The sequence below is a fragment of the Sphaeramia orbicularis genome, chromosome 18 (assembly GCF_902148855.1).
Source record: "Sphaeramia orbicularis chromosome 18, fSphaOr1.1, whole genome shotgun sequence".
Lineage (NCBI taxonomy): Eukaryota > Metazoa > Chordata > Actinopteri > Kurtiformes > Apogonidae > Sphaeramia > Sphaeramia orbicularis.
The window spans coordinates 24071393-24085919 of record NC_043974.1 but is presented as its reverse complement, the minus strand read 5'-3'; the positions used below and the strand labels follow the sequence as shown (position 1 = coordinate 24085919).

General features: G+C 38.5%; 1 protein-coding gene across 1 annotated transcript; it reads left to right on the top strand.

The window, feature by feature from the left end:
• Nucleotides 1-484: 484 nt before the first annotated feature.
• On the top strand, nt 485-9529 carry LOC115438818 (synaptotagmin-4-like). Its single transcript, XM_030162658.1, has 5 exons — nt 485-814; nt 2675-3294; nt 3401-3724; nt 7693-7813; nt 8264-9529. Exons 1-5 carry the CDS (start codon nt 781-783, stop codon nt 8581-8583), a joined length of 1419 nt encoding a protein of 472 aa, XP_030018518.1. The 5' UTR covers nt 485-780; the 3' UTR covers nt 8584-9529.
• The last annotated feature ends 4998 nt before the right edge of the window (nt 9530-14527 follow it).

The window sequence follows — 14527 nt, the reverse complement described above, 5'->3', positions numbered from 1 at the left end:
TAAAGAAGTTAAAAACCCTATAAACAGAAATATATTATGCCTGATACATATACTGGAGATGTTGGATGGCAGATTTGACATTTAATGGGTTGATTATTTATGACTAACTTGAACATTTTTACATGATAATATTTCCTATTAATAGGAATGGCATGTCCTAGAAGGTATAGACACGATGTTTTGTTCATATAGTGCAAAGTCACATACATTTGAATAACTGGCAGTGATCACGTCTTATCCGAAGTTCTGAAATATCCACATAAACACACTGTAAAGACATAGATTTAGAGTAGACAGCCCCTTCCTTTATAATCTATCAGTGGGATTGGCAGCCCTGTTGTGCTCCTTCACCGGGGGTCCTGATATCAGCCAGCCTCCGTCACTACTGCGTCAGCACTGATGAGCTCAGCGTTACCGGCACGGTGGGAGGAGGGAAGAAGGGGGGAGGGAAGGAACCGAGGATGAGAGAGCAAGACAAATAAGGAGATAGAGGGAGTAAGGAAGAGAGAGAGAATCGGGGTGTTGCCGCCTCTGAGACACGCTCACGCATCACAGAGTAACAGCGTCAGGGCGAGTACACAGCATCCTATCCTTTTTCTCCGGGAAAACGAGGCTGCTTTGTGAATTATTGAACACATACAAAACCTCGTACATTATCCAGGGTAATCACAGCTGAGATATAGCGGGGATATAGCGATAAGAGGAGCGCGAGTTTGTGGTGGAAAAGAGAAATCGGGGAAAAAAAGCTAGAGGACCGTTTCAGCACCTTGGACAGCGACCATGGCTCCAGTGGTGGAGGAAGGGGCTCAGATCGGTAAGTCCACCTCAAAATACACAAACATACACTGATTCAAGATACTAGAGGTGGCATCCTTAGTTTTTTAATTCCCACTTAGTCGAAACAGGTGACTCATCGGCGAAAAAAGTCACATGTACTCATTTTTCGCTTTAAATTTCACCTAAATTTTGACTCTCTGCCATCAAAAATAATTTGCAGACATAGAAAAAAACGAATTCTCTTGGGTTTGGATTAAAGATATATACGCCTTCCAGCCTCCATTTTGCATCTAAGCCTTAGGGCGAAACCCAATGACGCTGTCTTCTATGATTAAGTGCATTTAATTCTCGATATGACTTCCCGACGTTTGGGAAACACCTGTTTGTTTGTTTGTTTTTCTATTTTTTTTTTTCGCTTCAGCGGCTCCAGCATCGCCCTCCCGTTGCCACATCCATCTGTTAGTTGCTGTCGAGTAGAATACCGCTCCACCCATGACTCCAGACTAAAATATTAATGCATGAAAACACGAAAACACAGAAATCAGTTTGTACATGTGCAAAATCTGAGATGAGATTATTATACCAATGGGTGATTTTATATGGAAGTCATTATTATTATTATTATTATTATTATTATTATTATTATTATTATTATTATTATTATTAGTATTATTATTATCATCATTATTATTATTATTGTTGTTGTTGTTGTTATCATTATTATTATTATTATTATTATTATTATTATTATTATTATTATCATTTTACTATCACCGACAGGTAATTCTATTTGGAAGTTACCTCCTTTGACTCCGAACTATTACATCAACACAATCTTACAAACAAAATATACACTTTACATGTATTTATACGTTTATACATGCATGTTCACTTTTACAGGCATCAACATAGCCTTAGCAAGGAGACAAATAATACAAAGATCTATTGTTCAGAAAAGTGGCATTTTCAACATTAGAATCAACAGGAGAAACATGAAAACATACATGTGAACCACAGCAGGTTGTTGAAACTGATTCAAAAGACAAGTGCATGACCATACTGTTACATGAATGATCACAGCCCACCCCCACCCCTCTGTGTTTTTGTACAGCTGTTAACCTGAGTGCTTTTCCACTGGGCCGCCCTCTTAACAGCAGGAAATGGTCTGCATTTCCTCCATTGAAATAAACCTATTAACTTTGACTGCATGAAAAAGCAGCATGATTGTTGTTGAGTCATAGTTCAGCTGGATGAAACAATAAGTTGAAGCATGTCTGTGAAAAACATCGTTATCGTTTGTCTCCGTAATGATCTTTTTGAAATAAAGGAGGTGGAAAACACCACCAGGCAGAATAAGTCTCTTACAACTTGGAAAAAAGAGCAAAAGCTTAAGAGGAGAGGGTTTTTTTGTCACAAGAATATACAGAAAATTGTGTAGTTCTCTCCATGTCTCATGTTTTAATGCATAGACCTTCATTTTAAAACATTTCTGAGCTCTGCTTCTGACTCATCAACAATTCAACGAGTTGCTTAATGACGTTCTGTATTTTTCACGTCGATGCTTTTGCCAGCTGCTTCCTGTTGTGATTCTGTATCCAGTCTGTTTGGAATATGAACCTGGTAATGATGACACTTCGGGGTTGGACAGATTGTTGTTTTCGTCTTTCTCTGAGTCAGAAGTGCTGCCTGTTCTAGTCATCAAACACAGAAAATGGATTCAGGTGTTGTAAGGCAACACTAAAATCTGTTGAGGTTGAGGGAACTTTTTTTTTTTACTGTATGGCAGATATGCAACAACATTTGTGTATATATGTTCCATTTGTTGAAGTCTGAGAAGAGACTTAAGAGAATGAATTCTTTCTTTCTTTCTTCTTTGTCTGTCTGTTGCCCTTCATAGTGGCAGTACCAGTGGGTGTTGCTGTGGTGAGTGTGTTCGGCCTTGTCTTCACTGTGTCAGCCTTTGCGTGGATTTGTTGCCAGCGCAAAAACACCAAATCCCAGAAGACGCCTCCCTACAAGTTTGTGCACATGCTCAAAGGGGTCGACATCTACCCAGAGAGTCTCAGTGGCAAGAAGAAATTTGCTGCTCCTGCTGCCACGACAACTAATGACAGCAGTAAAACTGATGTTAATGGAAACTGCCACATTGCGTCACCACTGACTCCAAATGGCACCGGCAAACTGGCATCCAGTCCAAATGGTTCCAGACCAGCTCTGCATCTGGACCTGGAGAAACGGGATCTCAATGGCAACATCACCACCAAACCCTTTCATCACCACCACCAGAAAGTGCGCAGCTCCCCAGAGCTGGAGCTGCCCTCACCCCATGCAGGGTTTACCCAACCGGGTGTGATGGACCGTCGTGACCTCCCCTCACCTTCCAGCACCCTTTCCAGCCAGGCCCCCACCCCTGCTGTGGACAAGCCTCAAGGAGAGGAGAGGGATGGCGGTCTCGGGACCCTGCACTTCTCCCTGGAGTACCAGCCGGAGAGGAAGGCTTTCATTGTCCATATTAAGGTGTGTGTTTGTTGTTTGTGTGGCTGTGTTTCATCACTTATTTCATTTATTTCAACAGTACATGCTTCACACACCCTTGACTGAGTGTTCTGACTCTTTGATCTAGGAAGCCCATGGCCTGAGTCCCACTGATGAGCAGTCACTGACCTCTGACCCCTACATTAAGCTGACCTTGTTGCCAGAGAAAAAGCATCGGGTGAAGACTAGAGTCCTGAGGAAGACCCTGGACCCTGCCTTTGATGAAACCTTCAGCTTCTATGGGATTCCACTGGCCAGAGTGTCAGAGCTGGCCCTTCACTTCATGGTGCTGAGCTTTGATAGATTCTCCCGGGATGAGGTCATCGGAGAGACCCTTGTTCCCTTGTCCGGGATCGATTTGACAGAGGGGCGTGTCCTGATGAGCCGAGAGATCATCAAGAGGAATGTCAAGGTAAGAGCTGCAACCACACAGAAAAGAGAATCAAGTTTCATTTATTTTGCAGCCGATAATTCTCTGTACCTACTATGTATCTAATTTCATGACATGCCTGACATCTTGAAATTGTTCCAAAAATGAGTCATCGTTTCCTCATGTGTGGCACTATCACTGGTCCCTAAAAGCACAGTAGTGCAGTTTAGGTAAATGTTCTAACATAAAATGATGTGCTGCCACTCTTACAGTATTAATCAGTGTGTAATCTTGTGTAATATAATCATCCTGAAAGCCATTTAATAATTAAACAATAATGATTTCTCAACCTCTTCTAAATGCAAATCTGTAATTTTCTGAAAATTTTGAGTCATTAAACTAATTAGCTGAAACATAGTTTCAAATTAGAATGAAACTGATATTTTGCTGATGAATACATTTGACTTTAACCTTTTTAATGTGGTGATGACAAAAACACTGAAAGTCAAATTAGTTATCAGATAGGGAATGCATCCCTCATTGAGAGAGCTTGAGAGATTGAATTTGCACCAGTATACATGTTTAAATTGATATTGAATGTCTTTGATAAATTAAGTTATGTCACAGTCTTATGGTTTTGGCATCATGATTCTGAAGTATAAAATATGCCAGTTTTTATCCTTAATATGTTTCACAAAATAGTTAAGAACTTTATTGACCACTAGTATACCTACTAGTGCACAATGAAGGGAAATGTAATATGCAATAATCTAAGAGCAAATTTTATTTTGCATTTGATACATGGGATTTAACCTCCTGAGACCCAGGAAAGTACAAGTTTTGTTTTTTTTACATTAAATAATTGCCTTTATTGGAGACAACACAATGCAACAGTTTTTTCAGATGCATTTTTAAAATTTTTATGGAATGTCCTTTGCAGTAGACAGCGTTTTTTTTTTTTTTTTTTTTCCCAATAAAGCTGTGAAACTCTAGTCCCATACAGAGGACAAAAATCCTGAGACCCAGTAGCAAAAGTTTTGGTGTTTTTACATTAATTAATTGCCTTGATTGGAAACAGCATGATGCAACAGTTTTCTCGGACACAGTATTTATTTATTTATTTATTTATGGAATGTCCTTTGCAGTGGACAATTTTTTTTCTTTTTTATATAAAGCTCTAAAACTCTTGTCTACTACAGAGGACAAAATGCATTGCTGGATCTCCGGAGGATCAATGAACTGTACTGTCATGCTAAGATCGCCAATAGGAAAGGCAATATGATATTGATTAGATGGATGGATATACACACCACACCATTATGGATCTGTGGTCTGGCCCATACTGGCTCTTCCTGGAACCTGTGGGGACCACAGATGCACTACAGTCCATTTGCAGTAGTTTAGTCTTGTTGTTGAGATTTGGGCTTTCTCATTCGACTGTGGTAATGTCACAACCTTACCCAATATTTAATTCACTGGTCTTATTGTAGATTAATGCAAAGGGTTTGGCTAAATTACATGCAATTATGGTTGAATTTAAAGGATACAGTGAATGCAATGTCTATTTCCACATCACATGTCTGTGGTCTGATTTAGTTCTGCTCTTTAGAATGGTACTAGATGGCATGGTTGTACATTCTCAGGTGCAATGTCAGATGATATTGGTTCAGTTATAAATTTGTGGGCTGATATTTTACTCCACGGAGGTAAAATCAAAGTACTGTGCATACCTGGTGGGAATAGATATGTTCATGAACATTTGTACCTTCCCAGGAGGAATGTAAGCTATCTGTGATATCTGAACAGATCTCTGTGATAGAGTACTCGAGCAGAGCAGTGCTGGGAAATGTGAATCAGGTTCTCAGAAATCTAAGAGGTTCCTCCTCCTGGCTCAGCAACGCTCCTATATTTTTATCATTCAGAGGATTATATTTCTTGTTGTACTGGCTCTCTCCGTGCTGAGATTTATCATATTTTATCATTTGGGTCCCAGCAGGAGAGACAAATCTTATAAATCTCAGCTGCAGAGAGGGTCTAGGTCACCTAACCCTGTTTGTATCCAATCAATTGAAATGTAGTTTTAGAACTTCATGTTATTTTCCATTTGGATATTCCAGGAACATTTTGTAAGAAGTTACCAAGTGGGGAAAAAACCGACAGTGCCCCTCTGTGTATCAGCTCCAATTGTAGGTTGTTTATGTCTAAGAAGACATTGTCAGTAGCTGTTTTCTGCATTAGCATGGCAAATCAATCAAATAAAAGCAAAAGGATTTTGTCCTGGTTGTGTAACAGACATATTTACACCTGCAGATTGTCAATAAGGCATTGAAGATCAGAAAATAACAATAAATAGACAGCATTGCAGCCAGACACCATATAGTGCATGTGCTACACAAGCTCCTGAGGATTTGTGGTTGAATTCTCTCAAAATCAGACTGATACTGGTGACATGCAGTGCTTTTCTAAAAGGGTGGTGGCTGCCTTTGTCTGCGTGGCACAGATTTTTTCTAACTGCTTTGGTTGTGTATGCGCTTATGCATGTGTGAGCACACAGCAGTTCATGAAATCAATATGTCGCAGGCAGCAAGGAGATCAACCTGGCTCTTTTCTCAGAGAATACGATGGTGAAAACAACAGTAGAATAGAACAGAATAAATTCTCAAAAAAAAAAAAATAGTTTGTCACTTTCTCTTATCTGTAGTAAATACTGTGATAAGTGATACAGAAATGCATTCATGCATACTCTATCACATCTGTATTTACGGAAGCTCAAACATGAGGTCAGGCATAGAAGTTATCTCTAAATTATTCGTTTCCATGGCAACCATGAGCAGAAGTGTGAGGTCCGACTAGGTGCGATCACAGCACTGAAGGAATCAACTCTCTGGGGTGTGGGCACAGACAGGGATGTGTATGTGCATCACAAATTACAGAACATTAATACAGTGAGAGCAACGACGTGGAGCAGATGAGGGTGTTTCTCAGAAACACATTTTTGCTATTTATGCCACGAGAAATGCACACCATAGGCAGGTGATGATTATGTTGTTAACAGCAGATTAACTTTGAGCACTGACACCATTTACAGTACAAGCAGCTGCATGTTTTTTCACCGTCTTGATAGAAGATATTTATTCAACAAGAAATTTTACATAACATGTGTTTTCCAGTATTGACTACTAGATATTATGGAAAATACTTATTCAGTCTCTACGTAGCCTGTTTATAAACAGTGTTGGCGAAGCTACTTTGCAAGCGTAGCTTGTAAAACTACAAGTAGTTCAGCATGATAGAAGTTCAGACAAAGTACATTTCTACCCCTGAAGAAATGTAGTCTGTAAAACTATGGCTAGAAAAAGTAGTTTTATGAACTACTTTTTATTTTCAGTGTTAAATTGATAATGTACATGGAGTGAATATGAAACAAAATATGGCCATGGTTGGGGCAGCACGTCGCTATCGGGGGTACCGTTGGTGGGAGGGTTGTTCATGGTGGTGTCGACCACACGGCGTTAGTAATGATCACACATCTGTGAAGCATTCGAGTGGTGCCAGGGCAAGCCAGTCAGAGGCAGTGTTGGCTGTCATGTCATGACATGATCATGGCTTCAAAGCATTTCAGGATGAAAGAAAAAGAGACACAGAAAAGAGTGTCTTGCTTTCAATGGTGAAATACAATTTATATTACAAAAAAATAAATCTAAAAAAGACACTTAATTTTATGTTGTTGCCCAAAATTGTAGTTTGTAAACTTAGTAGTTAAACTAAAAAAAAAATTACCCAAAAAGTACTTGAACTACACAAAATATGAATGTAGTTTAACTACCAGCAAGTTACAGCAAAATGTAGTTTAACTACATAGTTCAACTACATGTAGTTTAAGTCTCCCCAACACTGCTATATGTTTGGGTGCCATACCTGTCATCTTTCCTTGCCTGACCTTTTTATTTTGTTATTTTCTTCTAGATTGTCTTAAATCACCTCTCACCATTACTGTTGTTTCTGTACAGAAGTCCTCAGGCCGAGGCGAGTTACTGCTGTCCCTGTGTTACCAGTCCACCACCAATACTCTGACTGTGGTTGTCCTCAAAGCTCGCCACCTGCCTAAGACTGACAACAACGGACCTACAGGTACTTAACCTCAGGGCTCCTAACACACATATACACATACACACACACACACACACACACACACATACACACACTCAAATACTCCACAAAACAATAGATAGATGAATCATTTTTCCTCTTCCTGCCACACAGACCACACTACTTTGAATGCAGAGATAGCTGCCATAATGACACTGCCACTGCACTAAAGTAATCTGATCAGGATGTGATAGAAAGCACTTTAGTGACAAGCACACATACATACACACACAAAGTGTTTACACAGCCAACCTCTTTTGTCCTCATCACTAACATCCATCATTTCCTCTCTATCGATCTCTGTATTGATCTGGATAAGGAATGATATGCCACTCTGCTGCGATCGCTGCTGGGATGGATAGCTACTATGTTATTTTTCTTCTGTCCTTACTTTCATCTTTTTCACCTTCTTCTGTCATCTTTCCACTTTAGATCCTTACGTTAAGGTCAACTTGTACCATGGAAAGAAGCGTGTATGTAAGAAGAAGACCCATGTGAAGAAGTGCTCCCCCAACCCAGTCTTCAACGAGCTCTTTGTCTTTGACCTGCCCTCCGACGAGGGCCTGAGGGACACCAGCGTGGAGCTGCTGCTGATGGACTCAGACACAGGCAACTCACGCAGCTCCAACACTGTCCTCGGACGCCTGGTGCTGGGCACATCATCGGCAGGCACCCCAGGAGAACACTGGAGGGAGATCTGCGACCACCCACGTCGGCAGATCGCCAAGTGGCACGCCATGTCGGAGGATTAGAAGGTGGAATCTGTCCATCTCTAGTCCGATCCAATCACAAAAGAAATAGAACGAGTGGGATTTAACATCCTATCTGGGAACCGTTGGACTTTGAGTGAGGGTGGGGAAAGGTGGGGAGGGGGCTGGGACTTAAATGTTTTGGGAGAGTCATTTGAAGTGATGCCATCATTCAGTCAATCATTCAATCACTTATATTTGAAGTTATTGGGGTTCAGTGGAGAGGGTGGGGCATGACACATGGAACCCCGTAGCTTTAAATGATTCCAAAGACTGCCACTTAAAATCACCTGGAAACATGCAACATCATCTCCATGGCAACAACTAATTGTCACGGTAACCGTGTGCAGTGCAGAATGTCTTAAATGTTGCTATTACTCTTCTTTTCCTCCTCCTTCTTTTCTTCTCCTCTTTCCTTGGCTCTTCCTCCTATAAATAGTAACTTAGTCCATTGTATGAAAAACAGAATGAACCACATCTGACAATGCTGAAAAAAATGTGGATTATTAAAACTTATTTTATAATAACAGTTTTATTCATAAAAAAAAAAAATGTAGATTGTTTTTTATTTGAGTTTTCGTTTTGTACTATTTTATTTGTTGAACATGTTTTGTAAGTATAAGTGGTATTTCATATATCATTACTTAAGTATGAGAAAGCCTAAATTAGGTGGTTTGACAAAAGACTGGAACAGACTGAGTGCATTGGGGACAGTTATGTGGATGGATTTGTGTGTGTGTGTGTGTGTGTGTGTGTGTGTGTGTGTGTGTGCGCGTGTGCGACTGAGGTGTGTGCTTGCCTGAAGTGTGTATGGATGGATGGATGTTAACTCTGAAGAGACGTGAGCCACATAATGTTTACTGTAGACGTATTGTCCCCCTTACTGTGAGCACAAAGATGGCTGAAATGTAAATGTATGTACCTTACTATAAAATATGGCAAGTTCTGACAAAAACACTGTCTTCTAGTCTTTATTTGAGCTGTGAAGTGGTGTATGTGTTCATTATTTATTTATCTATTTATTTATTTTTATTATTATTTTTTTTTTTTTTACTTTTTTTTTTTTTTTTTTTTCACAAATTTCACTTTAGTCTTATTTTGAGGAACAGGCTAGTTTTAGCCTTGGTTTTATATAGTGTTATTGTTAGTTTTGCAGCTATTGTAAGAAAAATCTTGTTTATAGAGGACTGAAAAAAGTACATAATATCAAATAGGGGTTACAAAGCTAATTTATTTTGTAATGATTTTTTTCTTTTTTGTCCTCAAGTATCAAACACCTTTTATTACAATTTCAGATGCATTTAAGCAACCAGTAAAATGCTATTCTCCTGTTCAAATTAATATTCTCCTAATCTAGTCTCCTGTTCTCTTCACGATTATTTTACCAGTTCAAATAGCTGTAGGAGGCAGTAGAAATATGGATATAAACTATTTTTTTCCCTGTATATACCTATTTTAAATCTAGATTACACAGTTATGTCTTTAGTGTACAGAAAATACCAAGGATCTGACCTACTGATACAGTCAAATCTTCAAAATACTATAGAAAGAAGGAAAGAAAGAAAAAGCTTTGCATTTCATCCAGAGAGGCTGAAATATTTCACAGACTGTCACCTCTGAGAAAGTGTTGAGTAAAGCTGTCTTTCCACATGACATCTGGAAGGAACATCTTTCATCCAACCTCTTCGTGGATAGATAGAACTAGGTCAATTGCTGGAGCAAGTTGAGTGGTACTTGTAAACCTGGTCCAGTTTTGCCTGTGTAACCTAAACAGCTATCATGTGACTGAGCTGCTGGGTGGGCATGCTGAGGGCGGGGCCTGGAGGAGGTGATGTGGGTGGAGCAGACTGGACTGGGGAACCTCCGGCTGCAGCACATTTCTGAACAACATTCAGGGACTTTGGCTTGTTAGTGAATGTGTTTAATCATGATAATTTTGGAGTGATCTATAAAATAACAATTATTAATAGTGGAGCAGAATAGTAGTAGTAGTAGAAGGAATAAAAAAAAAAAAAAGTGTTTCTCTAGAAATGATAGTGCCAGCAGATGATGGAAGATGTTTGAAGGTAAAAATCTTCATTAACATTTGCAATATGTTTGGATGGAAACCAGACTATAATGTGCATCATGTATTCTCTTCAAAATATTAATGTGGTACATCATCTAAATATGAGGTTTAAAGGATAAAAATGCTGTGGAGTCCCTCTGAATAAGTTTCACCTGGTCACACTACAACTGGCTCCACACCTCATGTTTCAATACTCTATCTGCTGTAGAAGAATTTAGATTTTGTCAGTACTTCTCAGAGGAAATTAGCCCATAAAGACCCAAACATCCATCGTCTACCAAAAACCATCTACTGATCTGAAATGTGTAATACCTATTGAGCCACTAATTCTATCAATATACGTAAATAATTGGTGTAAAATGTAGTTTGTCATCTTTTCATGGTCATCATATATGACCCATTTGGATGTTCATAGTGAACGTGGAAACACCGTCATCTTCTACAATGTTGATTCACCAATAAAACTCATGGAGTTGGATCAGTGACAGTGGATGGACACACTTGTTTTTATGTTCAGGTAATGATATCTTTGCTGAAATAGGTCACTTTTTCTTTGGTTTTCTCTGTATTTGATACAATGACCTTCAACTTTCATCTGAGCTTTTCTGAACATCTACATGATCAGTAAACGAAATACAGGAAAATAACTGTTTTTTGCTGAAAAGGCAAAATACAGAGAATAATATTATAATAAATGGCAATAAATCACTTAAAAAAGGTTGAATGGAGAGGAAAAAAAAACATGTGGGAACTGCCATAAAAGTAACTCTCAGTCTTTATGGATTAAACCTTAAAGATCTAAACTATTCTTCTATATTTAATTAAGTGACCGTGTCAGTTCAAAGGTTATTGTATTGGCAGATGCTTTTTCTGAGTAGCAAACCCAGTGTTTTTTTGGGAGTCAGAGTAGCTCCACACCTGTCTCTGATCTCATTCCATTGATTGCTTTTCTAACTCCTCATTCCAACTAGTGCCCAAGTCATTAGCCTGAGGTGTCACTTACTTTTTTCCAGCAATACTGTGAATGTGTAACCCTAAAGGACCTAGAACTACTCTTGTGGGGGTTTTTCAACATTTAACTTTTCCTAAGTGATTTCTCACCATTTTTTCTTCTGTCATCCTCTGCATTTTGCATATTTAACTTAGTGACCATATAGACCAGTGTTTTCCATCTTGGGGTTGCCTGGAATTCAAATGGGGTCACCTGAAATTTCTAGTAATAGTATATATATATTTCTAGTATATATATATATATATATATATATATATATATATATATATATATATATATATATATATATATATATATATATATATATACTAATAAAAATATATGGTGAGTTGATAGAGACAATCACAATACATAAAAGGCATGACAAACTGTGAAGCTGAAACTGAAGCACTGTGGTACTGTTTATCTTTCAAATGTTCATTGTGGTCAGTTTCAGATGCTGCAGCTCTTTCATAATTCATAGTTTGAGTTATTGTTTGTTCAGTATTAATTTACAGCCTTGTAAATCCAAGCTGGACTGACTGTACATATCCTGACCAAGGAAAATAAAATTCTCACTTTGTGCAGTAATCTACACCTGGCTTTTCTGCTTCCGTCCATCATAATATACATTATATAGACTAAATGTCATCTAAAATTAATGTTTATTTGCAACATAGAATAGCAAACTATTACATGATCAAAAACAAATTAATTTTAGCAAAAAAAATGTCTCCGTTTTGAATGTCTTGAGTTGCCAGAAATTTGTGATGTTAAAATGGGATCACAAACCAAAAAAGGTTGGGATCCACTGATATAGATGCTCATAAAAACTGTTTCAACAAAAAACTAACAACGTAAAAACTTTTTCTACAAAATACATAATTAACTGAATGTAAAAAACAGAATCTACAACCACTGCCACTGTACAATACATGAGTTTTATTGGTGAATCAATGTTGCAGAAGATGACAGTGTTTCCATGTTCACTACAGAGGCTCTTTATGTCCACATGGGTCATATCTGATACTGCTGATAAACTGCATTTTATATTAATTATTTAAGATCTGCCAATAGGACTAGATTAGTTGTTCTAAATTTATTGAATATTTCAGATCAGTAGCTTTAGATCTAAACCTAAAGGTCCCAGACTAATTCTCAAATGAGTGTAATTGAGAATTGGTCTAACAATGCCAAGATAATGGTGATTAAATTTCACAAGTAATACTCCCAAACCTTTTTGATGCATTAACTCCTTTTTAAAGACATGAAAACACAACCTTGTTTTCTTAATTTAATAAAAGAATGGATTATAGAAGCCTGGTAACACTGAAACGTTTCTGCCAAAGAAGCCTGCAATGTGTGTATGTGGTGTATACATTGTACCACAGGCAAATGTGTGTATGTGTGTGTGTGTGTGTGTGTGTGTGTGTGTGTGTGTGTGTGTGTCCTCCAGCACCCTGGGGATGACATCACTGTGTCCCTTTCCAAGTCTGGTGATGTAATAACTGCTGAGTGGTTAAAGTGCTGTAGGATGAAGTCATCATGTCTGGATTTAATATCAGCTAAGTGGTTACTGTATGGAGAGAGGACAGCCAGCTCAGCAGCCTCCACCAACTCCTTTACATGGGACTTCCATCCTTCCTTGAGTTTAAATACATTTAAATCTTTCTTTTAAAGCCGTTTTAATAAATCCATGAAGAATAAATATATTATTACAGCTTCTCATTGTATTCTGCCTTGCTCTTTGCTTTCCCTCTCCATTCCCGTCTTTAGTCTTACGCTGAGTTACATCATGCGATTGGTGATGAAGCCTCAGGAGAAGCCGGATGTTCTATCAACCCTCTTATTCTCAGTGATTCTGATCTGTGAGTGTTCTCTCCCTCCCTCTCTCTCTCTCTCTCCCTCCCTCTCTCTCTCTCTCTCTCTCTCTCTCTCTCTCTCTCTCTCTCTGAGACTGCTTTCTATTTTAAACCTCAGCTGTCATCCTTTGAAACAGTAGAACAGACCTGTGCAACCCGCGGCATCTCCTACTCCTCACCTCCTCCCTGCCGACCAATTACAATGAAGTGGAACTCTGAGCCTCTGAGGGGAAGGCTGGCAGAGATACTTAAGTGTCCTTTTCAGGGTCATTTGGCAACTGTAGTAATTTAACCTGAGCACAATATTGTTCACCAATTTTGCTCTTTCTCTTTCTTAAAATTGCAATACATAGGTACATAGATCATTTATGAGTATGCAGAAATAATGCTTAAAACTAAACAAAATATATGTTTAGAGTTGTATCTGTTAATTTTCCAGCTTGATAAATGAACAACACAGTTTCACAATATAAAAACCAGTTTGCTGTTGTATTGCATCAGAGTAAAATTGCCTATTAGCTTAGTTCAAGCCTAGTGTTTTTTCTTTTTGTTTGAACAGGATGTGTATTTTACATCTTTTGTGCATTTTGCGTATTCAGTGTTTACATCTTTGATGTCTTTTGGACTATTTCCATGTTAAGTCTTTTACATATTTTTTTGTCTCTTTATGCCTTCTACATTATTTCTTTTTTTTTTTTTTAAGATTTGTCATATATGATGGATACACCAAGGGATCATCTTCTATTCCTTGTTTGCTTCAGCCACTTTTGGTGAAATCAGTCTTGATGTTGTGAATACATAAATAACTAGAAAAGCACTCGGAGAGCGCAGACCTCCACCAAGGCAGATCAGTGCCGCCCCCCCCCCCCAGTCACCACCAAATTTTAATCATTTGTTCCTTGTGCCAGTATCAACATTTCCAGAAATTTTCATCCAAATCCGTCCATAACTTTTTGAGTTATGTTTGCACACGGACAGACAGACAAACAGACAAACAGACAGGCAGGCAGACAAACAAACACCGGC